The sequence below is a fragment of the Oncorhynchus keta genome, unplaced genomic scaffold (assembly GCF_023373465.1).
Source record: "Oncorhynchus keta strain PuntledgeMale-10-30-2019 unplaced genomic scaffold, Oket_V2 Un_contig_763_pilon_pilon, whole genome shotgun sequence".
NCBI classification, from domain to species: Eukaryota; Metazoa; Chordata; class Actinopteri; order Salmoniformes; family Salmonidae; genus Oncorhynchus; species Oncorhynchus keta.
This window is the reverse complement of record NW_026289585.1, coordinates 15,839-42,500: the sequence shown is the minus strand read 5'-3', so window position 1 is coordinate 42,500 and position 26,662 is coordinate 15,839. Positions and strand designations below refer to the sequence as shown.

General features: G+C 47.9%; 1 protein-coding gene and 1 long non-coding RNA gene across 2 annotated transcripts in view; one reads left to right on the top strand and one right to left on the bottom strand.

Annotated features, from left to right (window-relative positions):
- LOC127926487 (dedicator of cytokinesis protein 1-like) overlaps window positions 1-23,448 on the top strand; it is a 138,520-nt gene extending 115,072 nt beyond the window's left edge. Inside the window, 5 exon segments of the mRNA XM_052511871.1 lie at window positions 4,412-4,610; window positions 10,709-10,874; window positions 18,818-18,966; window positions 23,338-23,367; window positions 23,369-23,448. Coding sequence (XP_052367831.1) covers window positions 4,412-4,610; window positions 10,709-10,874; window positions 18,818-18,966; window positions 23,338-23,367; window positions 23,369-23,434 — 610 coding nt within the window. The 3' untranslated portion in view covers window positions 23,435-23,448.
- Window positions 19,463-20,092, bottom strand: LOC127926486 (uncharacterized). Its single transcript, XR_008124246.1, has 3 exons — window positions 19,972-20,092; window positions 19,692-19,831; window positions 19,463-19,532 (listed from the first exon to the last, which is right to left on the bottom strand). It is a non-coding gene; the product is annotated as an uncharacterized LOC127926486 (long non-coding RNA).
- Window positions 23,449-26,662: the final 3,214 nt, after the last annotated feature.

Here is a 26,662-nt window from a genome sequence, read left to right as displayed (position 1 = left end):
GGACGTCCATATAGAACCAGTAGAATGGGGATGTCCAGATAGAACCAGTAGAATGGGGACGTCCATATAGAACCAGTAGAATGGGGACGTCCAGATAGAACCAGTAGAATGGGGATGTCCAGATAGAACCAGTAGAATGGGGATGTCCAGATAGAACCAGTAGAATGGGGACGTCCAGATAGAACCAGTAGAATGGGGACGTCCAGATAGAACCAGTAGAATGGGGACGTCCATATGGAACCAGTAGAATGGGGACGTCCATATAGAACCAGTAGAATGGGGACGTCCATATAGAACCAGTAGAATGGGGGCGTCCAGATAGAACCAGTAGAATGGGGACGTCCATATAGAACCAGTAGAATGGGGACGTCCAGATAGAACCAGTAGAATGGGGACGTCCATATAGAACCAGTAGAATGGGGGCGTCCATATAGAACCAGTAGAATGGGGACGTCCAGATAGAACCAGTAGAATGGGGGCGTCCATATAGAACCAGTAGAATAGGGGCGTCCAGATAGAACCAGTAGAATGGGGACGTCCATATAGAACCAGTAGAATGGGGGCGTCCAGATAGAACCAGTAGAATGGGGGCGTCCAGATAGAACCAGTAGAATGGGGACGTCCATATAGAACCAGTAGAATGGGGACGTCCATATAGAACCAGTAGAATGGGGGCGTCCAGATGGAACCAGTAGAATGGGGACGTCCAGATAGAACCAGTAGAATGGGGGCGTCAGATAGAACCAGTAGAATGGGGGCGTCCATATAGAACCAGTAGAATGGGGGCGTCCAGATGGAACCAGTAGAATGGGGGCGTCCAGATAGAACCAGTAGAATGGGGACGTCCAGATAGAACCAGTAGAATGGGGACGTCCAGATAGAACCAGTAGAATGGGGATGTCCAGATAGAACCAGTAGAATGGGGACGTCCAGATAGAACCAGTAGAATGGGGACGTCCAGATAGAACCAGTAGAATGGGGACGTCCATATGGAACCAGTAGAATGGGGACGTCCATATAGAACCAGTAGAATGGGGACGTCCATATAGAACCAGTAGAATGGGGACGTCCAGATAGAACCAGTAGAATGGGGGCGTCCATATAGAACCAGTAGAATGGGGACGTCCATATAGAACCAGTAGAATGGGGGCGTCCATATAGAACCAGTAGAATGGGGGCGTCCAGATAGAACCAGTAGAATGGGGACGTCCATATAGAACCAGTAGAATGGGGACGCGTCCATATAGAACCAGTAGAATGGGGACGTCCAGATAGAACCAGTAGAATGGGGACGTCCATATAGAACCAGTAGAATGGGGACGTCCATATAGAACCAGTAGAATGGGGGCGTCCATATAGAACCAGTAGAATGGGGGACGTCCAGATAGAACCAGTAGAATGGGGACGTCCATATAGAACCAGTAGAATGGGGAGGTGCAGATAGAACCAGTAGAATGGGGGCGTCCATATAGAACCAGTAGAATGGGGGCGTCCAGATGGAACCAGTAGAATGGGGGCGTCCAGATGGAACCAGTAGAATGGGGGCGTCCAGATAGAACCAGTAGAATGGGGACGTCCATATAGAACCATTAGAATGGGGGCGTCCAGATAGAACCAGTAGAATGGGGACGTCCATATAGAACCAGTAGAATGGGGACGTCCAGATGGAACCAGTAGAATGGGGACGTCAGATGGAACCAGTAGAATGGGGACGTCCAGATAGAACCAGTAGAATGGGGACGTCCAGATAGAACCAGTAGAATGGGGACGTCCATATAGAACCATTAGAATGGGGACGTCCAGATAGAACCAGTAGAATGGGGACGTCCATATAGAACCAGTAGAATGGGGGCGTCCATATAGAACCAGTAGAATGGGGACGTCCAGATAGAACCAGTAGAATGGGGGCGTCCATATAGAACCAGTAGAATGGGGACGTCCATATAGAACCAGTAGCATGGGGGCGTCCAGATGGAACCAGTAGAATGGGGGCGTCCAGATAGAACCAGTAGAATGGGGACGTCCATATAGAACCAGTAGAATGGGGGCGTCCATATAGAACCAGTAGAATGGGGACGTCCAGATAGAACCAGTAGAATGGGGACGTCCATATAGAACCAGTAGAATGGGGGCGTCCATATAGAACCAGTAGAATGGGGACGTCCATATAGAACCAGTAGAATGGGGGCGTCCATATAGAACCAGTAGAATGGGGGCGTCCAGATGGAACCTGTAGAATGGGGGCGTCCAGATGGAACCAGTAGAATGGGGACGTCCATATAGAACCAGTAGAATGGGGACGTCCAGATAGAACCAGTAGAATGGGGGCGTCCATATAGAACCAGTAGAATGGGGACGTCCATATAGAACCAGTAGAATGGGGACATCCAGATAGAACCATTAGAATGGGGGCGTCCATATAGAACCAGTAGAATGGGGACGTCCAGATAGAACCAGTAGAATGGGGGCGTCCATATAGAACCAGTAGAATGGGGGCGTCCAGATAGAACCAGTAGAATGGGGATGTCCAGATAGAACCAGTAGAATGGGGATGTCCAGATAGAACCAGTAGAATGGGGACGTCCAGATAGAACCAGTAGAATGGGGACGTCCAGATAGAACCAGTAGAATGGGGACGTCCATATGGAACCAGTAGAATGGGGGCGTCCATATGGAACCAGTAGAATGGGGGCGTCCATATGGAACCAGTAGAATGGGGACGTCCATATAGAACCAGTAGAATGGGGACGTCCAGATAGAACCAGTAGAATGGGGACGTCCATATAGAACCAGTAGAATGGGGACGTCCATATAGAACCAGTAGAATGGGGACGTCCATATAGAACCAGTAGAATGGGGACGTCCAGATAGAACCAGTAGAATGGGGACGTCCATATAGAACCAGTAGAATGGGGACGTCCATATAGAACCAGTAGAATGGGGACGTCCAGATAGAACCAGTAGAATGGGGACGTCCATATAGAACCAGTAGAATGGGGACGTCCAGATAGAACCAGTAGAATGGGGACGTCCATATAGAACCAGTAGAATGGGGACGTCCATATAGAACCAGTAGAATGGGGACGTCCATATAGAACCAGTAGAATGGGGACGTCCAGATAGAACCAGTAGAATGGGGACGTCCATATAGAACCAGTAGAATGGGGACGTCCAGATAGAACCAGTAGAATGGGGACGTCCATATAGAACCAGTAGAATGGGGACGTCCAGATGGAACCAGTAGAATGGGGACGTCCAGATAGAACCAGTAGAATGGGGACGTCAGTAGAACCAGTAGAATGGGGGACGTCCAGATGGAACCAGTAGAATGGGGACGTCCATATAGAACCAGTAGAATGGGGACGTCCAGATGGAACCAGTAGAATGGGGGCGTCCAGATGGAACCAGTAGAATGGGGGCGTCCATATAGAACCAGTAGAATGGGGGCGTCCAGATGGAACCAGTAGAATGGGGGAACCATTAGACGTCCAGATAGAACCAGTAGAATGGGGACGTCCATATAGAACCAGTAGAATGGGGACGTCCATATAGAACCAGTAGAATGGGGACGTCCATATAGAACCAGTAGAATGGGGACGTCCATATAGAACCAGTAGAATGGGGACGTCCATATAGAACCAGTAGAATGGGGACGTCCAGATAGAACCAGTAGAATGGGGACGTCCATATAGAACCAGTAGAATGGGGACGTCCATATAGAACCAGTAGAATGGGGACGTCCAGATAGAACCAGTAGAATGGGGACGTCCAGATAGAACCAGTAGAACCAGTGAATGGGACGTCCAGATGGAACCAGTAGAATGGGGACCAGTAGAATGGGGGCGTCAGATGGAACCAGTAGAATGGGGACGTCCAGATGGAACCAGTAGAATGGGGGCGTCCAGATAGAACCAGTAGAATGGGGGCGTCCAGATAGAACCAGTAGAATGGGGGCGTCCAGATAGAACCAGTAGATATGGGGACGTCCATGGGGGGGACGTCCATATAGAACCAGTAGAATGGGGACGTCCAGATGGAACCAGTAGAATGGGGACGTTAGGAGAAAAGGGATATTTTTTCTCATTTCAAAACACAGCTTTCAATAATCAATATACACAAACACACACACTTATGTGATAAGAAAAATTCAGAGTCTCACAGCAAAGGGTCTGAATACTTATGTAAATAAGGTATATCAGTTTTTATTTTTAAATGTATATATATATAATATAAAGCTTTTTTTTTTTTTCTTCACCCTGTCATTATGGGATATTGTGTATAGATTGCTGAAGTTTTTATTTAATTTAATCCGTTTTAGAATAAGGCTGTGTAACGTAACAAAATGTGCACAAATCAATGGGTCTGAATACTGTATGTTCACTCCTTCTCCCTGTTGTCCTCTCCCTCCCAGCTTTGCCCTAGAGCCTCTCCTGCCAAAGAAGTTGCACTGCAAGTCCCAGGATAAGCTGGAGCGCGACGAGTCGGAGAGGGAGAGGAAGGACAAGAAGAAAGAGAAGAGGAACAGTAAACACCAGGAGATATTTGACAAGGAGCTGAAGACCACAGACATCTCCCTGCAGCCCGCCGAGGCAGTCATACTGTCAGAGACGGTGAGGGGGACTATCCCTGGCTCTGCTCCTCCTCCCTCCTCTCCTCTCCTCCCTCCTCTCCTCTCCTCCACCCTGCCTCCCTCCCTCCTCCTCTCCTCCCTCCTCCTCCCTCCCCTCCTCCCTCCCTCCCTCCCTCCCTCCCCCCTCCCTCTCCTCCCTCCTCCCTCCCTCCTCCCTCCCCTCTCCCTCCCTCCCTCCCCCCTCCCCCTTCCCCCTCCTTCCTCTCCTCCCTCCCTCTCCCTCCCTCTCTCCTACCCCCTGCCTCCCTCCCTCCCCCTGCCTCCCTCCTCCCCTTCCCCTCCCTCCTCCCTCCCTCCCTCCTCACCCACATAATTATATCCCTCAGCTCCTCTCCTCTTCTCCCTCCTCCTCCCTCAGCTTCTCTCCTCGCTCCCTTGTCTTCTCTTCATTACAGTGGCAGAGCACCAAGGCCCACTGCTCTGGCCCTTTGGGATGTAGCTACCAGTCGGTAATTCAATTAAGAAAAGAATCAGAGTCCCCTGGTGGTAGATCAGTCAGCTAGCCAATCGTCTGGTCCCTAGATTCCCTGGTGGTAGATCAGTCAGCCCAGTCGTCTGGCCCCTAGATTCCCCTGGTGGTAGATCAGTCAGCCAGTCGTCAGGCCCCTAGATTCCCCTGGTGGTAGATCAGTCAGCTGGTGCTAGTCCAGTCGTCTGGCCCCTAGATTCCCCTGGTGGTAGATCAGTCAGCTAGCCAGTCGTCTGGCCCCTAGATTCCCCTGGTGGTAGATCAGTCAGCCAGTCGTCTGGCCCCTAGATTCCCCTGCTGGTAGATCAGTCAGCCAGTCGTCTGGCCCCTAGATTCCCCTGGTGGTAGATCAGTCAGCCAGTCGTCTGGCCCCTAGATTCCCCTGGTGGTAGATCAGTCAGCCAGTCGTCTGGCCCCTAGATTCCCCTGGTGCTACATCAGTCAGCTAGTCGTCTGGCCCCTAGATTCCCCTGGTGGTAGATCAGCCAGCCAGCCAGTCGTCTGGCCCCTAGATTCCCCTGGTGGTAGATCAGTCAGCCAGTCGTCTGGCCCCTAGATTCCCCTGGTGGTAGATCAGTCAGCCAGTCGTCTGGCCCCTAGATTCCCCTGGTGGTAGATCAGTCAGCCAGTCGTCTGGCCCCTAGATTCCCCTGGTGGTAGATCAGTCAGCCAGTCGTCTGGCCCCTAGATTCCCCTGGTGGTAGATCAGTCAGCCAGTCGTCTGGCCCCTAGATTCCCCTGGTGGTAGATCAGTCAGCCAGTCGTCTGGCCCCTAAATTCCCCTGGTGCTACATCAGTCAGCCAGTCGTCTGGCCCCTAGATTCCCCTGGTGGTAGATCAGCCAGCCAGTCGTCTGGCCCCTAAATTCCCCTGGTGGTAGATCAGTCAGCCAGTCGTCTGGCCCCTAGATTCCCCTGGTGGCAGATCAGCCAGCCAGTCGTCTGGCCCCTAGATTCCCCTGGTGGCAGATCAGCCAGCCAGTCGTCTGGCCCCTAGATTCCCCTGGTGGTAGATCAGCCAGCCAGTCGTCTGGCCCCTAGATTCCCCTGGTGGTAGATCAGTCAGCTAGCCAGTCGTCTGGCCCCTAGATTCCCCTGGTGGTAGATCAGTCAGCTAGCCAGTCGTCTGGCCCCTAGATTCCCCTGGTGGTAGATCAGCCAGCCAGTCGTCTGGCCCCTAAATTCCCCTGGTGGTAGATCAGTCAGCCAGTCGTCTGGCCCCTAGATTCCCCTGGTGGCAGATCAGTCAGCCAGTCGTCTGGCCCCTAGATTCCCCTGGTGGCAGATCAGCCAGCCAGTCGTCTGGCCCCTAGATTCCCCTGGTGGTAGATCAGCCAGCCAGTCGTCTGGCCCCTAGATTCCCTTGGTGGTAGATCAGTCAGCCAGTCGTCTTGCCCCTAGATTCCCCTGGTGGCAGATCAGCCAGCCAGTCGTCTGGCCCCTAGATTCCCCCGGTGGTAGATCAGCCAGCCAGTCGTCTGGCCCTGCCCCTAGATTCCCCTGGTGGTAGACGACTGGCAGGCTAGTCATCTGGCCCCTAGATTCCCCTGGTGGTAGATCAGCCAGCCAGCCAGTCGTCTGGCCCCTAGATTCCCCTGGTGGTAGATCAGCCAGCCAGCCAGTCGTCTGGCCCCTAGATTCCCCTGGTGGTAGATCAGCCAGCCAGTCGTCTGGCCCGGCCCCTAGATTCCCCTGGTGGTAGACGACTGGTAGGCTTGTCGTCTGGCCCCTAGGTTCCCCTGGTGGTAGGTCAGCCAGCCAGCCAGTCGTCTGGCCCCTAGATTCCCCTGGTGCTACATCAGTCAGCCAGTCGTCTGGCCCCTAGATTCCCCTGGTGGTAGATCAGTCAGCTAGCCAGTCGTCTGGCCCCTAGATTCCCCTTGTGGTAGATCAGCCAGCCAGTCGTCTGGCCCCTAGATTTCCTTGGTGGTAGATCAGTCAGCCAGTCGTCTGGCCCCTAGATTCCCCTGGTGACAGATCAGCCAGCCAGTCGTCTGGCCCCTAGATTCCCTTGGTGGTAGATCAGTCAGCCAGTCGTCTGGCCCCTAGATTCCCCTGGTGGCAGATCAGTCAGCCAGTCGTCTGGCCCCTAGATTCTCCTGGTGGTAGATCAGCCAGCCAGTCGTCTGGCCCGGCCCCTAGATTCCCCTGGTGGTAGACGACTGGCAGGCTAGTCGTCTGGCCCCTAGATTCCCCTGGTGGTAGATCAGCCAGCCAGCCAGTTGTCTGGCCCCTAGATTCCCTTGGTGGTAGATCAGTCAGCCAGTCGTCTGGCCCCTAGATTCCCCTGGTGGTAGATCAGCCAGCCAGTCGTCTGGCCCCTAGATTCCCTTGGTGGTATATCAGTCAGCCAGTCGTCTGGCCCCTAGATTCCCCTGGTGGCAGATCAGTCAGCCAGTCGTCTGGCCCCTAGATTCCCCTGGTGGTAGATCAGCCAGCCAGTCGTCTGGCCCGGCCCCTACATTCCCCTGGTGGTAGACGACTGGCAGGCTAGTTGTCTGGCCCCTAGATTCCCCTGGTGGTAGATCAGCCAGTCAGCCAGTCGTCTGGCCCCTAGATTCCCCTGGTGGTAGATCAGCCAGCCAGTCGTCTGGCCCCTAGATTCCCCTGGTGGCAGATCAGCCATCCAGGCATCAGTCGTCCGGCCCCTAGATTCCCCTGGTGGTAGATCAGTCAGCCAGTCGTCTGGCCCCTAGATTCCCCTGGTGGTAGATCAGTCAGCCAGTCGTCTGGCCCCTAGATTCCCCTGGTGGTAGATCAGCCATCCAGGCATCAGTTGTCCGGCCCCTAGGTTCCCCTGGTGGTAGATCAGTCAGCCAGTCGTCTGGCCCCTAGATTCCCCTGGTGGTAGATCAGTCAGCCAGTCGTCTGGCCCCTAGATTCCCCTGGTGGTAGATCAGCCAGCCGAGCGCCTGGCCCCTGATAGAGCTTCTTCCTCGGGGCCTGAGAAGAGAGGAGAGATGACTCTTTCATTCAACGTCGTTGGCACAGGGAAGAGGCTGACAGCTGTACTGTCTCCGTTAAATACATCCACTCTAAGCATCACCCTGTTGAGGACTGACTTTGAGTTTTACAGCGGGGTTGAATGACAAATTAACTTATGAATCAACAGCTAATTGTCTACAATATATATATATATATATATATATATATATATGTGGAGCCCTTTAAAACTTCTTCACAATACAGATTGTGAAATTATGCCCTACCATGTGAAACCAATATTGAGGCACTAACCACAAATAAGATGCAGTAAGCTGACAGTAGATGTGAGTTTGAATCTACACCCAGCTTCAGAAATACAAACAGCCTCTGAACATATTTGCATGTTCAGAGAGGAATACGATGAGCCAATCCCGACGAGGATACGAAAGCAATTTTCACCCTAAATGGTATTTAATTGCTCTCTCCTTTGTTATTCTTCAGCTTAGACACAGTTGGCCTTTCAGTGCAGTACATTTAATTGGTTTTATAGTGAGATTTGTGATGTAGTTTAGATGGTTTTCTAGTGAGATGTAATTTAGATGGTTTTCTATTGAGGTCAATTGAGATGTAGTTTAGATGGTTTTCTATTGTGATGTAGTTTAGATGGTTTTCTATTGAGATGTAGTTTAGATGGTTTTCTATTGAGATGTAGTTTAGATGGTTTTCTATTGAGATGTAGTTTAGATGGTTTTCTATTGAGATGTAGTTTAGATGGTTTTCTATTGAGATGTAGTTTAGATGGTTTTCTATTGAGATGTAGTTTAGATGGTTTTCTATTGAGATGTAGTTTAGATGGTTTTCTATTGTGATGTAGTTTAGATGGTTTTCTATTGGGATGTAGTTTAGATGGTTTTCTATTGAGTTCTATTGAGATGTAGTTTAGATGGTTTTCTATTGAGATGTAGTTTAGATGGTTTTCTATTGAGATGTAGTTTAGATGGTGTTCTATTGAGATGTAGTTTAGATGGTTTTCTATTGAGGTCTATTGAGATGTAGTTTAGATGGTTTTCTATTGAGATGTAGTTTAGATGGTTTTCTATTGAGATGTAGTTTAGATGGTGTTCTATTGAGATGTAGTGAGATGTAGTTTAGATGGTTTTCTATTGAGATGTAGTTTAGATGGTTTTCTAGTGAGATGTAGTTTAGATGGTTTTCTAGTGAGATGTAGTTTAGATGGTTTTCTAGTGAGATGTAATTTAGATGGTTTTCTATTGAGATGTAGTTTAGATGGTTTTCTATTGAGATGTAGTTTAGATGGTGTTCTATTGAGATGTAGTGAGATGTAGTTTAGATGGTTTTCTATTGAGATGTAGTTTAGATGGTGTTCTATTGAGATGTAGTTTAGATGGTTTTCTATTGAGGTCTATTGTGATGTAGTTTAGATGGTTTTCTATTGAGATGTAGTTTAGATGGTTTTCTATTGAGATGGAGTTTAGATGGTTTTCTATTGGGATGTAGTTTAGATGGTTTTTCTATTGAGTTCTATTGTGATGTAGTTTAGATGGGTTTCTATTGTGATGTAGTTTAGATGGTTTTCTATTGGGATGTAGTTTAGATGGTTTTCTATTGAGATGTAGTTTAGATGGTTTTCTATTGAGATGGAGTTTAGATGGTTTTCTATTGGGATGTAGTTTAGATGGTTTTTCTATTGAGTTCTATTGTGATGTAGTTTAGATGGTTTTCTATTGAGATGTAGTTTTGATGGTCTCTCCTCAATGATTGATTGCATCCTGATCTCTGATGGATCTCTCTCTCCGTCCTCTCTCTCCCTCCTCTCTCTCCCTTCTCTCTCTCCCTCCTCTCTACCTTCTCTCTCTCCCTCCTCTCTCTCCCTCCTCTCTCTCCCTCCTCTCTCTCCCTCCTCTCTCTCCCTCCTCTCTCTCCCTTCTCTCTCTCCCTCCTCTCTCTCCCTCCTCTCTCTCCCTCCTCTCTCTCCCTCCTCTCTCCCCCCTCTCTCTCCCTCCCCTCTCTCCCTCCCTCCTCTCTCTCCCCCCTCTCTCTCCCTCCTCTCTCTCCCTCCCCTCTCTCTCCTCCCCTCTCTCCCTCCTCTCTCTCCCCTCCTCTCTCTCCCTCCTCTCTCTCTCCCTCCCTCCTCTCTCTCCCTCCTCTCTCTCCCTCCTCTCTCTCTCTCTCCCTCTCTCTCCTCTCTCTCCTCCTCTCTCTCCTCTCTCTCTCTCTCTCCCTCCTCTCTCTCTCCTCTCTCTCTCTCTCTCTCTCTCTCCTCTCTCTCTCCCTCTCTCTCTCCCTCCTCTCTCTCCCTCCTCTCTCTCCCTCTCTCTCTCCTCCTCTCTCTCCCTCCTCTCTCCTCTCCTCTCTCTCCCTCCTCTCTCTCCTCTCCTCTCTCCCTCCTCTCTCCTCCTCTCTCTCTCTCTCTCCTCTCTCTCTCCTCTCTCTCTCTCTCTCTCTCTCTCCCTCCTCTCTCTCCCTCCTCTCTCTCTCTCTCTCTCTCCCTCCTCTCTCTCCCTCCTCTATCTCCCTCCTCTCTCTTCCTCCTCTCTCTCCCTCCTCTCTCTCCAGACGTCATCAGATCAGCCTACATCCTCTTATCTATTTTTTTATTGTATTAATTTGATTTGATTCCCACAGGATCTGTAATACATCTCTTCTCTCTCTCTGTGTGTTCAGATCAGCCCACTGAGGCCTCAGAGACCAAAGAGTCAGGTGTTGAACCTGTTGAGTGGAGACCGCCGTCTCTCTGTGTCCCCCGGACCCCCCCAGCCCCATTCCTCCCCGGGCCCCCCACCCATCACCCCCAGGAACAAACTGTCCTTCAGCCTGCTCACCGTCTCCAGTGAGTACACACATACATGGACAGATATGCACACACACACGTACGCACACGCACACACACACACTTGCCTTGCAGCTACCTTCGCCATGTTCTCTTACCCTGCTGGCTGAATGTTTCTTCTAGTGTCGTCTCTGTCTTCCCTGGGCTCTCTAGGATCGTCTCTGTCTTCCCTGGGCTCTCTAGGGTCGTCTCTGTCTTCCCTGGGCTCTCTAGGGTCGCCTCTGTCTTCCCTGGGCTCTCTAGGGTCGCCTCTGTCTTCCCTGGGCTCTCTAGGGTCGCCTCTGTCTTCCCTGGGCTCTCTAGGGTCGCCTCTGTCTTCCCTGTGCTCTCTAGTGTCGTCTCTGTCTTCCCTGGGCTCTCTAGGGTCGTCTCTGTCTTCCCTGTGCTCTCTAGGGTCGTCTGTCTTCCCTGGGCTCTCTAGGGTCGTCTCTGTCTTCCCTGGGCTCTCTAGGGTCGTCTCTGTCTTCCCTGGGCTCTCTAGAGTCGTCTGTCTTCCCTGGGCTCTCTAGAGTCGTCTGTCTTCCCTGGGCTCTCTAGAGTCGTCTGTCTTCCCTGGGCTCTCTAGGGTCGTCTCTGTCTTTCCTGGGCTCTCTAGAGTCGTCTGTCTTCCCTGGGCTCTCTAGAGTCGTCTGTCTTCCCTATGCTCTCTAGGGTTGTCTCTGTCTTCCCTGGGCTCTCTAGAGTCGTCTCTGTCTTTCCTGGGCTCTCTAGAGTCGTCTGTCTTCCCTGGGCTCTCTAGGGTTGTCTCTGTCTTCCCTGGGCTCTCTAGAGTCGTCTGTCTTCCCTGGGCTCTCTAGGGTCGTCTCTGTCTTTCCTGGGCTCTCTAGAGTCGTCTGTCTTCCCTGGGCTCTCTAGGGTCGTCTGTCTTCCCTGGGCTCTCTAGAGTCGTCTGTCTTACCTGGGCTCTCTAGGGTCGTCTGTCTTCCCTGGGCTCTCTAGGGTCGTCTCTGTCTTCCCTGGGCTCTCTAGGGTCGTCTCTGTCTTCCCTGGGCTCTCTAGGGTCGTCTCTGTCTTCCCTGGGCTCTCTAGGGTCGTCTCTGTCTTCCCTGTGATGTGTCATTGCATCACTGTGTCTTGCATCACTCCATCCCACAGAAACTACGCGGAGATAGATAGAGGCAGTATATGGTGTTTCAGAAACATGGTTGACTGAATAGACATCATCTCCTTTATAATGCCGTTCACCACTGGAGAACATCCAGGCTTCATCTCCTTTATAATGCCACTGGAGAACATCCAGGCTTCATCTCCTTTATAATGCCACTGGAGAACATCCAGGCTTCATCTCCTTTATAATGCCACTGGAGAACATCCAGGCTTCATCTCCTTTATAATACCACTGGAGAACATCCAGGCTTCATCTCCTTTATAATACCACTGGAGAACATCCAGGCTTCATCTCCTTTATAATGCCACTAGAGAACATCCAGGCTTCATCTCCTTTATAATGCCACTAGAGAACATCCAGGCTTCATCTCCTTTATAATGCCACTGGAGAACATCCAGGCTTCATCTCCTTTATAATGCCACTGGAGAACATCCAGGCTTCATCTCCTTTATAATGCCACTGGAGAACATCCAGGCTTCATCTCCTTTATAATGCCACTGGAGAACATCCAGGCTTCATCTCCTTTATAATGCCGTTCACCCTGGAGAACATCCAGGCTTCATCTCCTTTATAATGCCAATAGAGAACATCCAGGCTTCACCTCCTTTATAATGCCACTGGAGAACATCCAGGCTTCATCTCCTTTATAATGCCACTGGAGAACATCCAGGCTTCATCTCCTTTATAATGCCACTGGGGAACATCCAGGCTTCATCTCCTTTATAATGCCACTGGGGAACATCCAGGCTTCATCTCCTTTATAATGCCACTGGAGAACATCCAGGCTTCATCTCCTTTATAATGCCACTGGAGAACATCCAGGCTTCATCTCCTTTATAATGCCACTGGAGAACATCCAGGCTTCATCTCCTTTATAATGCCACTGGAGAACATCCAGGCTTCATCTCCTTTATAATACCACTGGAGAACATCCAGGCTTCATCTCCTTTATAATGCCACTAGAGAACATCCAGGCTTCATCTCCTTTATAATGCCACTGGAGAACATCCAGGCTTCATCTCCTTTATAATGCCACTGGAGAACATCCAGGCTTCATCTCCTTTATAATGCCACTAGAGAACATCCAGGCTTCATCTCCTTTATAATGCCACTGGAGAACATCCAGGCTTCATCTCCTTTATAATGCCACTGGAGAACATCCAGGCTTCATCTCCTTTATAATGCCACTAGAGAACATCCAGGCTTCATCTCCTTTATAATGCCACTGGAGAACATCCAGGCTTCATCTCCTTTATAATGCCACTAGAGAACATCCAGGCTTCATCTCCTTTATAATGCCACTGGAGAACATCCAGGCTTCATCTCCTTTATAATGCCACTGGAGAACATCCAGGCTTCATCTCCTTTATAATGCCACTAGAGAACATCCAGAGTGGCAGGAGGAGCGGCCATTTTGTGTTCATTAACATGTTCTCTTCTTTGTAAGAGAGGACCTCAGGCTTCCATCTGATAACATCGATGTTTAATCTCTGTTGATAGAGATTCCCTCGTGTTCATGTCTTGGTGTTTAAAACAAGCGGTGATTGGATGCACCGATCGGCCACCTGATTGGTGGTTTCATTGATGTCCTCGCATCGACCTGGGATTGGATTAATAGTGAAGCTAAAAATTTGATTTCTATTGGGTGATTACAAGGATTGGGTGATTTCTATTGGGTGATTACAAGGATTGGGTGATTTCTATTGGGTGATTACAAGGATTGGGTGATTTCTATTGGGTGATTACAAGGATTGGGTGATTTCTATTGGGTGATTACAAGGATTGGGTGATTTCTATTGGGTGATTACAAGGATTGGGTGATTTCTATTGGGTGATTACAAGGATTGGGTGATTTCTATTGGGTGATTACAAGGATTGGGTGATTTCTATTGGGTGATTACAAGGATTGGGTGATTTCTATTAGTATAGAATAGTTTATACTGTAGCTATCTGTATCCCCTCTATAAGCCCACGAGACTGACCAGACCATCTGCCTTGTTGAATAGTTTATACTGTAGCTATCTGTATCCCCTCTATAAGCCCACGAGACTGACCAGACCATCTGCCTTGTTGAATAGTTTATACTGCAGCTATCTGTATCCCCTCTATAAGCCCACGAGACTGACCAGTCCATCTGCCTTGTTGAATAGTTTATACTGCAGCTATCTGTATCCCCTCTATAAGCCCACGAGACTGACCAGACCATCTGCCTTGTTGAATAGTTTATACTGCAGCTATCTGTATCCCCTCTATAAGCCCACGAGACTGACCAGTCCATCTGCCTTGTTGAATAGTTTATACTGCAGCTATCTGTATCCCCTCTATAAGCCCACGAGACTGACCAGTCCATCTGCCTTGTTGAATAGTTTATACTGCAGCTATCTGTATCCCCTCTATAAGCCCACGAGACTGACCAGTCCATCTGCCTTGTTGAATAGTTTATACTGTAGCTATCTGTATCCCCTCTATAAGCCCACGAGACTGACCAGTCCATCTGCCTTGTTGAATAGTTTATACTGTAGCTATCTGTATCCCCTCTATAAGCCCACGAGACTGACCAGTCCATCTGCCTTGTTGAATAGTTTATACTGCAGCTATCTGTATCCCCTCTATAAGCCCACGAGACTGACCAGTCCATCTGCCTTGTTGAATAGTTTATACTGTAGCTATCTGTATCCCCTCTATAAGCCCACGAGACTGACCAGTCCATCTGCCTTGTTGAATAGTTTATACTGCAGCTATCTGTATCCCCTCTATAAGCCCACGAGACTGACCAGTCCATCTGCCTTGTTGAATAGTTTATACTGTAGCTATCTGTATCCCCTCTATAAGCCCACGAGACTGACCAGTCCATCTGCCTTGTTGAATAGTTTATACTGTAGCTATCTGTATCCCCTCGTCTATAAGCCCACGAGACTGACCAGACCATCTGCCTTGTTGAATAGTTTATACTGCATATCTGTATCCCCTCTATAAGCCCACGAGACTGACTCCATCTGCCTTGTTGAATAGTTTATACTGTATCTGTATCCCTCTATAAGCCCACGAGACTGACCAGTCCATCTGCCTTGTTGAATAGTTTATACTGCAGCTATCTGTATCCCCTCTATAAGCCCACAGACTGACCAGTCCATCTGCCTTGTTGAATAGTTTATACTGCAGCCTGTATCCCCTCTATAAGCCCACGAGACTGACCAGACCATCTGCCTTGTTGAATAGTTTATACTGCAGCTATCTGTATCCCCTCTATAAGCCCACGAGACTGACCAGACCATCTGCCTTGTTGAATAGTTTATACTGTAGCTATCTGTATCCCCTCTATAAGCCCACGAGACTGACCAGACCATCTGCCTCCCTTTTTTTTTTTTTTTTTTATTTTACCTTTATTTAACCAGGCAAGTCAGTTAAGAACATATTCTTATTTTCAATGACGGCCTGGGAACAGTGGGTTAACTGCCTGTTCAGGGGAAGAACGACAGATTTGTACCTTGTCAGCTCAGGGGTTTGAACTCGCAACCTTCCGGTTACTAGTCCAACGCTCTAACCACTAGGCTACGCCTCCGCCCCTTATTGATTCTCTAAATAATGTGGCAGGTAATAACAGATTTACTTTTCATTGAAATGAATGACCACTTTCCACTTTTCTTCAGCAACTGGAAAATGAACAGATGGGGAATGATTAGTACAATGTAGAATATTTAACTAAAGTAATTATGATCGCTTTAAGATGTTCATTGATGATATATATATATATTCAGGCTGATTTGAAGTCTGCTTGCCAGACTCACATCTTTCAATTGTTGTATTTCACCACTGCTTTGCCTTCGTTAAGTCACGTAAGAGAGCAGCAGAAGGTTCTGGAAACCTTGGGTTTTCTCAACCCGGTCTCAAAAAACCCACAGTACAATTTTTTTTAATAAAGTTGTGTAAAAGGTTCATCAATCATCTGTTGAGTAAGACAATAGGCCTGTACAACTCCCCCATGTCAATGTGGTCCTTCTGTAGCTCAGTTGGTAGAGCATGGTAACGCCAGGGTAGTGGGTTCGATTCCCGGTACTGTACAACTCCCCCATGTCAATGTCCTGTTGGAAATAAGACCTATACTGCTCCTGATGTTATTTCAAGTCAATTAAATAAAAAAACATTTTTTTGTGAATATGGGTTCCTCTCTGCCAAAGACAACAGAGACAACGGATGGAAATCCCCCTGGGTTACATGTCCCTTCTCTGCTTCAGTGTGATCCTCCTGATGGGAGGCGATGGAGGTCATCGGTAACTTAAAGATATCAGCGGCAGGTCATGATGAGATCGGTGTCTCTTGTGGTGAAATCGGTGTCTTCCTCGATCACTGAGCCTCTTTATATAAAGTCCATCTTCACCAAATCAATCCCAACTGGTATATTGTTCCTAAAGATTAAAAAATGACCTCCATCCAGTTGGGATTGATTTGATGAAGATGGACGTAAAAGAGGCTCAGTGATCGAGGAAGACTGGTATATTGTTCATAAAGATTCAAAAATGACCTCCATCCAGTTGGGATTGATTTGAGGGTTGGTGAGGGTGAGGGTTTTACCAGTCTAGTTTTCATAGTGGAGGGTGAGGGTTTTACCAGTCTAGTTTTTATAGTGGAGGGTAAGGGTTAGTGGTGAGGGTTTTACCAGTCTAGTTTTCATAGTGGAGGGGAGGGTTTTTACCTGTCTAGTTTTCATAGTGAGGGTTATTTACCAGTCTAGTTTTTTACCAGTCTAGTTTTCATACTGGAGGGTAAGGGTTTTACCAGTCTAGTTTTCATAGTGGAGGGTGAGGGTTAGTAGTGAGGGATTTACCAGTCTAGTTTTCATAGTGGAGGGTTAGTGGTGATCGTTTTACCAGTCTAGTTTTCATAGTGGAGGGTGAGAGTTTTACCAGTCTAGTTTTCATAGTGGAGGGTGAGGGTTAGTGGTGAGGGATTTACCAGTCTAGTCTTCATAGTGGAGGGTTAGTGGTGAGGGTTTTACCAGTTTAGTTTTCATAGTGGAGGGTGAGAGTTTTACCAGTCTAGTTTTCATAGTGGAGGGTAAGGGTTTTACCAGTCTAGTTTTCATAGTGGAGGGTGAGAGTTTTACCAGTCTAGTTTTCATAGTGGAGGGTAAGGGTTGGTGGTGAGGGTTTTACCAGTCTAGTTTTCATAGTGGAGGGTGAGGGTTTTAGGGTTTTTTTACCAGTCTAGTTTTCATAGTGGAGGGTGAGGGTTAGTGGTGAGGGATTTACCAGTCTAGTTTTCATAGTGGAGGGTGAGGGTTAGTGGTGAGGGATTTACCAGTCTAGTTTTCATAGTGGAGTGTAGGGGTTAGTAGTGAGGGTTTTACCAGTCTAGTTTTCATAGTGGAGGGTAAGGGTTAGTGGTGAGAGTTTTACCAGTCTAGTTGTCATAGTGGAGGGTGAAGGTTTTACCAGTCTCGTTTTCATAGTGGAGGGTGAAGGTTTTACCAGTCTTGTTTTCATAGTGAAGGGTGAAGGTTTTACCAGTCTAATTTTCATAGTGGAGGGTATGGGTTAGTGGTGAGGGTTTTACCTGTCTAGTTTTCATAGTGGAGGGTGAGGGTTTTACCTGTCTAGTTTTCATACTGGAGGGTTAGGGTTTTACCAGTCTAGTTTTCATACTGGAGGGTAAGTGTTTTACCAGTCTAGTTTTCATAGTGGAGGGTGAGGGTTAGTGGTGAGGGATTTCCCAGTCTAGTTTTCATAGTGGAGGGTTAGTGGTGAGGGTTTTACCAGTCTAGTTTTAATAGTGGAGGGTAAGGGTTTTACCAGTCTAGTTTTCATAGTGGAGGGGGTCTAAGGTTTTACCAGTCTAGTTTTCATAGTGGAGGGGAAGGTTTTGAGGGATTTCCAGTCTAGTTTTCATAGTGGAGGGTTTGGTGAGGGTTTTACCAGTGGAGGGGAAGGTTTTACCAGTCTCGTTTTCATAGTGGAGGGGGAAGGTTTTACCAGTCTAGTTTTCATAGTGGATCGTACTATTTTGCCCTTTGTTATTCCTAATCTATATCAATGACCTTGCTGTTGGGTCTTCTACCGTACCTCCCTTCTCTTTACTGATGATACCAATTAGATTGTATCACCCAAGCATTTTTGATTCACTAATTAAATGAAACCAGCTCAGGCATGGCCACATTTTCTCAATGATTCCAGATAAACAAATTATCTTTAAACATTAATACATTCAACTTTATTATATTCAATTAAATGGAACAGGCCACATCCACTAGATTCCTCAGAGCTCTAATTGATGAAACGTTATCCTGGTAGGAACATATTCATTTTGTCTGTAGCAAAGTGATGAAATCTGTTGGAATCATCAGAGTGGTTTGGTTCATCAAGTTTGCTTCTCAACGCTACACTAGAGCTGCATTGACCCAGATCTCATGTACTGTAATATTGTCTGGGCCAGTACATACGTCTCCTACCTACACAGATTACTCATCATACAAAAGAAAATGTGCAAGACTATTCGCCACTGGCACAATCTGAATAATTAGTTTCCCTTGGGGATGAGTGGTGACCTCAGGACTAAAGATTGTCCTCTGTCTCTCTCTCTCTCTCTGTCTGTCTCTCTGTCTGTCTCTCTCTCTCGGTCTCTCTGTGTCTGTCTCTCTGTCTGTCTCTCTCTCTCGGTCTCTCTGTGTCTGTCTCTCTGTCTGTCTCTCTCTCTCGTTCTCTCTGTGTCTGTCTCTCTGTTTCTCTCTGTGTCTGTCTCTCTCTCTCTCTGTCTCTCTGTCTGTCTCTCTCTCTCGTTCTCTCTGTCTGTCTCTGTCTCTCTCTGTGTCTCGCTCTCTGCCTGTCTGTCTGTCTCTCAGGTCTGGAGCTGAACGGGATGGGGGTTGATAAAGGAGAGACTCCTCCTCCCCTGCCCGTGAAGGGCATCTCTGCTGATTATGGGAACCTGCTAGGAGATAATGAAGACTTGACGAGTCCCTCTACCCCTCCCCTGACACACCATCAAAGGGTAGGTTTTTAATGTGGGCTAAGAACAGCACCTTAATGATGCCACGTCAATACTACGGTTAATGGAACAGCCCATCATCACCAGGGAGGGAGGGAGGGAGGGTCAGTCCACAGTCCTCAGCAACACACTCCTCTCCTCCTCTACCATGTCTGTCCTGGTGACAACAGCCCATCATCACCAGGGAGGGAGGGAGGGAGGGGTCAGTCCACAGTCCTCAGCAACACACTCCTCTCCTCCTCTACCATGTCTGTCCTGGTGACAACAGCCCATCATCACCAGGGAGGGAGGGAGGGAGGGTCAGTCCTCAGCAACACACTCCTCTCCTCCTCCACCATGTCTGTCCTGGTGACAACATCCCATCATCACCAGGGAGGGAGGGAGGGAGGGTCAGTCCACAGTCCTCAGCAACACACTCCTCTCCTCCTCCACCATGTCTGTCCTGGTGGCTACAGTCTGCCTCAGCCTGCCTCAGCCTTCTCCTCCTACCTCAGCCTCTCTCCTCCTACCTCAGCCTGTCTCCTCCTGCCTCAGCCTGTCTCCTCCTACCTCAGCCTGTCTCCTCCTACCTCAGCCCTCTCCTCCTACCTCAGCCTGTCTCCTCCTACCTCAGCCCTACTCCTCCTACCTCAGCCTGTCTCCTCCTACCTCAGCCTGTCTCCTCCTACCTCAGCATGTCTCCTCCTACCTCAGCCTGTCTCCTCCTACCTCAGCCCTACTCCTCCTACCTCAGCCTGTCTCCTCCTACCTCAGCCTGTCTCCTCCTACCTCAGCCTGTCTCCTCCTGCCTCAGCCTGTCTCCTCCTACCTCAGCCTGTCTCCTCCTACCTCAGCCTGTCTCCTCCTACCTCAGCCTGTCTCCTCCTGCCTCAGCCTGTCTCCTCCTACCTCAGCCTGTCTCCTCCTGCCTCAGCCTGTCTCCTCCTACCTCAGCCCTACTCCTCCTACCTCAGCCTGTCTCCTCCTACCTCAGCCTGTCTCCTCCTGCCTCAGCCCTACTCCTCCTACCTCAGCCTGTCTCCTCCTGCCTCAGCCTGTCTCCTCCTACCTCAGCCTGTCTCCTCCTACCTCAGCCTGTCTCCTCCTACCTCAGCCTGTCTCCTCCTGCCTCAGCCTGTCTCCTCCTACCTCAGCCTGTCTCCTCCTACCTCAGCCTGTCTCCTGCTACCTCAGCCTGTCTCCTCCTGCCTCAGCCTGTCTCCTCCTACCTCAGCCTGTCTCCTCCTGCCTCAGCCTGTCTCCTCCTGCCTCAGCCTGTCTCCTCCTACCTTAGCCTGTCTTCTCCTACCTCAACCTGTCTCCTCCTACCTCAGCATGTCTCCTCCTACCTCAGCCTGTCTCCTCCTATCTACAGAGTCGGGCTAGATTAGTCTCGTCTCACTGGGGGGGACTTGGCAGTAAACTGGAGTCAGGTTAGATTAGTCTCACTGGGGGGGGAGACTTGGCAGTAAACTGGAGTCAGACTAGATTATTGGGGGAGGGACAGGCAGTAAACTGGAGTCAGACTAGATTAGTGGGGGAGGGACAGGCGGTAAACTGGAGTCAGACTAGATTAGTGGGGGAGAGACAGGCATTAAACTGGAGTCAGACTAGATTAGTGGGGGAGGGACAGGCAGTAAACTGGAGTCAGACTAGATTAGTGGGGGAGGGACAGGCAGTAAACTGGAGTCAGACTAGATTAGTGGGGGAGGGACAGGCAGTTAACTGGAGTCAAACTAGATTAGTGGGGGAGGGACAGGCAGTTAACTGGAGTCAGACTAGATTAGTGGGGGAGGGACAGGCAGTAAACTGGAGTCAGACTAGATTAGTGGGGGAGGGACAGGCAGTAAACTGGAGTCAGACTAGATTAGTGGGGGAGGGACAGGCAGTAAACTGGAGTCAGACTAGATTAGTGGGGGAGGGACAGGCAGTAAACTGGAGTCAGACTAGATTAGTGGGGGAGGGACAGGCAGTAAACTGGAGTCAGACTAGATTAGTGGGGGAGGGACAGGCAGTAAACTGGAGTCAGACTAGATTAGTGGGGGAGGGACAGGCAGTAAACTGGAGTCAGACTAGATTAGTGGGGGAGGGACAGGCAGTAAACTGGAGTCAGACTAGATTAGTGGGGGAGGGACAGGCAGTAAACTGGAGTCAGACTAGATTAGTGGGGGAGGGACAGGCAGTTAAACTGGAGTCAGACTAGATTAGTGGGGGAGGGACAGGCAGTAAACTGGAGTCAGACTAGATTAGTGGGGAGGGACAGGCAGTAAACAATCAGATCTTCCCAGCTAGACAGGCAGGGTTTAACTCCTAAACTGACTGCTGGTGTCATTGAGTCTTGTGTAGTACAGTATATACATATGAGATGAGTAATGTAACTGGGTATATAAACATTATATAAGGTGGCTAGTGATACATTTATTACATCAACGTTTCCATTATTAAAGTGGCTAGACAGTTGAGTTGAGTGTGGGAGCAGAATCTCAGGGATCTTTAACTGCTGAGTTGTGAGATGACCTACATTTCCAGGATATTCCTCTTTCTTTAATCTACTGGGAGTTTAAAGCTTCACAAGGCGTTATAAGGATGTAAAACCCGAGTTTAAAGCTTTCAGGTGTTATAAGGATGTATAACTGAGTTTAAAGCTTCATAACTGTTTATAAGGATGTATAAGCTGAGGGAAAGACAAGGTGTTATAAGGATGTATAAGCTGAGTTTAAAGCTTCACAACGTGTTATAAGGATGTATAAGCTGAGTTTAAAGCTTCACAAGGTGTTATAAGGATGTATAAGCTGAGTTTAAAGCTTCACAAGGTGTTATAAGGATGTATAAGCTGAGTTTAAAGCTTCACAAGGTGTTATAAGGATGTATAAGGAGTTTAAAGCTTCACAAGGTGTTATAAGGATGTATAAGACTGAGTTTAAAGTGGGGGAGGTGTTATAAGGATGTATAAGCTGAGTTTAAAGCTTCACAAGGTGTTATAAGGATGTATAAGCTGAGTTTAAAGCTTCACAAGGTGTTATAAGGATGTATAAGCTGAGTTTAAAGCTTCACAAGGTGTTATAAGGATGTATAAACTGAGTTTAAAGCTTCACAAGGTGTTATAAGGATGTATAAGCTGAGTTTAAAGCTTCACAAGGTGTTATAAGGATGTATAAGCTGAGTTTAAAGCTTCACAAGGTGTTATAAGGATGTATAAGCTGAGTTTAAAGCTTCACAAGGTGTTATAAGGATGTATAAGCTGAGTTTAAAGCTTCACAAGGTGTTATAAGGATGTATAAGCCGAGTTTAAAGCTTCACAAGGTGTTATAAGGATGTATAAGCTGAGTTTAAAGCTTCCCTGTTATAAGATGTATAAGCTGAGTTTAAAGCTTCAAAGGTGTTATAAGGATGTATAAGCTGAGTTTAAAGCTTCACAATGTTATAAGGATGTATAAGCCCGAGTTTAAAACACAAGGTGTTATAAGGATGTATAAACTGAGTTTAAGCCACCTGTTATAAGGATGTATAAGCTGAGTTTAAAGCTTCACAAGGTGTTATAAGGATGTATAAGCTGAGTTTAAAACTTCACAAGGTGTTATAAGGATGTATAAGCTGAGTTTAAAGCTTCATAACGTGTTATAAGGATGTATAAGCTGAGTTTAAACTTCACAAGGTGTTATAAGGATGTATAAGCTGAGTTTAAAGCTTCACAAGGTGTTATAAGGATGTATAAGCTGAGTTTAAAGCTGCACAAGGTGTTATAAGGATGTGCAAAAACTGAGTTTAAAGCTTCCCCAAGGTGTTATAAGGATGTATAAACTGAGTTTAAATTTTTCATTTCAAGGTGTTATAAGGATGTATAAGCTGAGTTTAAAGCATTTTAAATGACACAAGGTGTTATAAGGATGTATAAGCTGAGTTTAAACACACTAACTCCCCTTCATCACGAGGTGTTATAAGGAACATGTATAAGCTGAGTTTAAAGCTTCTCAAGGTGTTTATAAGGATGTATAAGCTGAGTTTAAAGCCTCCAAGGTGTTATAAGGATGTATAAGCTGAGTTTAAAAATCACTTCACAAGGTGTTATAAGGATGTGTAAGCTGAGTTAGCTTCACAAGGTGTTATAAGGATGTATAAACTGAGTTTAAAGCTTCACAAGGTGTTATAAGGATGTATAATTTTAAAAGCTTCACACAGGTGTTATAAGGATGTATAAGCTGAGTTTAAAGTCTTTACACAAGGTGTTATAAGGATGTATAAGCTGAGTTTAAAGCTTCACAAGGTGTTATAAGGATGTATAAACCGAGTTTAAAGCTCAACAAGGTGTTTATAAGGATGTATAAGCCTTTATAATGTCTTATAAAAGTGACTTAATATTTCTGTATTCTCTTTTCAAGGTTCTTTTTTGAATAGCATTTGCCACCTCCTCTTCCCAGCAAGACCCCCTCCTCCTCCCCCCGGTAAGACCACCAGGAAACAAGCCTCCATCGATTCAGGAATTGTACAATAAACAATGACATTAAGACACCCTTATTTAAAAATGCACAAGGTTCTTTCCCTCTCTGCAACCCCCCTCCTCATCCCCGCTCAATACAAGGCTCTTTCCCTCTCTGCAACCCCCCCTCCTCATCCCCGCTCAACACAAGGTTCTTTCCCTCTGCAACCCCCTCCTCCTCATCCCCGCTCAACACAAGGTTCTTTCCCCTCTGCAACCCCCCCCTCCTCATCCCTGCTCAACACAAGGTTCTTTCCCCTCTGCAACCCCCCCCTCCTCATCCCTGCTCAACACAAGGTTCTTTCCCTCTGCAACCCCCCTCCTCATCCCCAGTCTCAACACAAGGTTCTTTCCCCTCTGCAACCCCCCCTCTCCTCATCCCCGCTCAACACAAGGTTCTTTCCCCTCTGCAACCCTCCTCCTCATCCCTGCTCAACACAAGGTTCTTTCCCCTCTGCAACCCCCAAGGTGAAGTCCTCATCCCTGCTCAACACAAGGTTCTTTCCCCTCTGCAACCCCCCTCCTCCTCATCCCTCCTCAACACAAGGCTCTTTCCCCTCTGCAACCCCCCTCCTCATCCCCGCTCAATACAAGGCTCTTTCCCCTCTGCAACCCAACCCCTCCTCCTCATCCCTCCTCAATACAAGGCTCTTTCCTCTGCAACCCCTCCTCCTCATCCCTCCTCAATACAAGGCTTCTTTCCCCTCTGCAACCCCCTCCTCCTCATCCCTCCTCAACACAAGGCTCTTTCCCTCTGCAACCCCCTCCTCCTCATCCCCCTCAATTACAAGGTTCTTTCCCTCTGCAACCCCCCCTCCTCCTCCTCATCCCTCCTCAACACAAGGCTCTTTCCCTCTGCAACCCCCCTCCTCATCCCCGCTCAATACAAGGCTCTTTCCCCTGCAACCCCCCTCCTCATCCCTCCTCAATACAAGGCTCTTTCCCCTCTGCAACCCCCTCCTCCTCATCCCCACTCAACACAAGGCTCTTTCCCTCTGCAACCCCCTCCTCCTCATCCCTCCTCAATACAAGGTTCTTTCCCCTCTGCAACCCCCCTCCTCCTCATCCCTCCTCAATTACAAGGTTCTTTCCCTCTGCAACCCCCCCTCCTCCTCATCCCTCCTCAATTACAAGGTTCTTTCCCTCTGCAACCCCCTGGACCTCATCCCTCCTCAACACAGGTTCTTTCCCTCTGCAACCCCCCCTCCTCATCCCCACTCAATACAAGGTTCTTTCCTGCTCTGGACAACCCCCTCCTGGACTCATCCCTGGACTCAACACAAGGGACTTTCCCTCTGAACCCTGGACCTCCTCATCCCCCCCTCAATTACAAGGTTCTTTCCCTCTGCAACCCCCCAGTCCTCCTCATCCCCGCTCAATTACAAGGCTCTTTCCCCTCTGCAATCCCCTGGAACCTCCTCATCCCCACTCAACACAAGGTTCTTTCCCCTCTGCAACCCCCCTCCTCCTCATCCCTGCTCAACACAAGGTCCTCCCCGGCTCCTCAACACAAGGCTGCGTTAACAAAATGGCAACCTATTTTCAATAGAGGACTAGTTTTCACCATCGGCTTCTGGTCAAACGTAGGGCACTGGATAGTGAACAGGGTGCCATTTTGGGGAAACAGCCGCAGTCTGACCAGGAGTGGAAGAAGAGTATCTCACTCAGGCAACACTGGACTTATTGAGCCATTCATCTTGGCCAGTGATCCCTGGACAGCACCTGGACAGTATTCCCATCTACAGTGATTACACTACTTTTGACCACGGCCGATAGGGCTCTGGTTAAAAGTAGTGCACTACGTAGGGAATAGGGTGCCATTTTGTGGCAGAGCCTCATTGATCCTTTTTCCATTTTTGCCTGAAGTGTGATGATGCGATCTACTTTACCATAGGGTAGATAGGTGAATCAGTTTCTCATGATTACTGGTCACTGAATTTATTGATGCTATCTACCATCTAGGACTCCATTCTCCACCTGATACCAGTTCAGGCCTTTGTAATGCTATGAGGATCGTGATTCCACCTATAGAACCTTTAGAATGAGTGAAATGAATATAGAATCAGAACCAGGTGAATGAAGCGTTCTCTGGTTCTGTCTTTGACCAATAGACAGGCTGGTGAGTGACGACCAACATTCTGACCCCTCCCACCTGCCCTTAGGAGCTGGGAGCACATAGTAACAGAAAACATGCTTTTCATTCTGTGGTTTATCTTTTGTATCCATAGTAACAGAAAACATCAATTTTTATTCTGTGGTTTATCTTTTTCTATCCATATTCCCGCTTTGTACAGAGGTTTGTATATAGGATTTTTATTTTCATTTCATTTTTCTTTATGTGGAATTTATCATGACTTTTATTTTGTATTAACATTGCATTATATTAACAGGTTTTCATTTATACCCAGCTGGACAAAAAAAAAAAAAAATGTTTTTAAAGTTTTTAAATGACAGGGACTATAAAGAATTGGTATGTGAGAATCTGCCTATCGTTGATTTTCTGGGTAAGGTTTGTGTTTTCTTTGCCTGGACAGTGAACACGACTAACTCCCTCTCCTTCATCATACATCGTCATTGTATGGGATTTTAACGCTGTAACATTGACTGTTTCCAATTCACTACTGACTTCTGAATAAACTTTCTCAACTGGGATGTTTCCACTGTTTCTTTGTGTTTTCGCCGCTGCTCTTCAGCTTTAACGAAAACAAAATACCTTTGAAACAAAGTCTGTTCCGTCTGGGTTGTTGACTTTGATTAATGGATGTATAGCAACTAGCTGGGTTTCACTGACAGCAATCACAACTCTACTGCTTTCTTGTCCAGGGAAGTCTACACAGTCTCTTACGGTAAGGTAATGCAGGGTTATCAAGGTGAAGTCTGTGGACAGTCTCTTACGGTAATATTATACAGGAATTTTCTATGCTCCCTGACTGTCTAGTAATTATTAGAGAGCGAGCTGGTACAGTCAACCTGTATGAATGTAGGTCCATTAACTGCACAGTGATTACTAGCCAGCTGAACAGTGATTACTAGGCAGCTGAACAGTGATTACTAGGCAGCTGAACAGTGATTACTAGGCAGCTGAACAGTGATTACTAGGCAGCTGAACAGTGATTACTAGGCAGCTGGACAGTGATTACTAGGCAGCTGGACAGTGATTACTGGACTTTCTGTTGTAGGCAGCTGGACAGTGAGCACCCCCTCTTTCTGGCAGCTGGACAGTGATTACTAGGCAGCTGGACA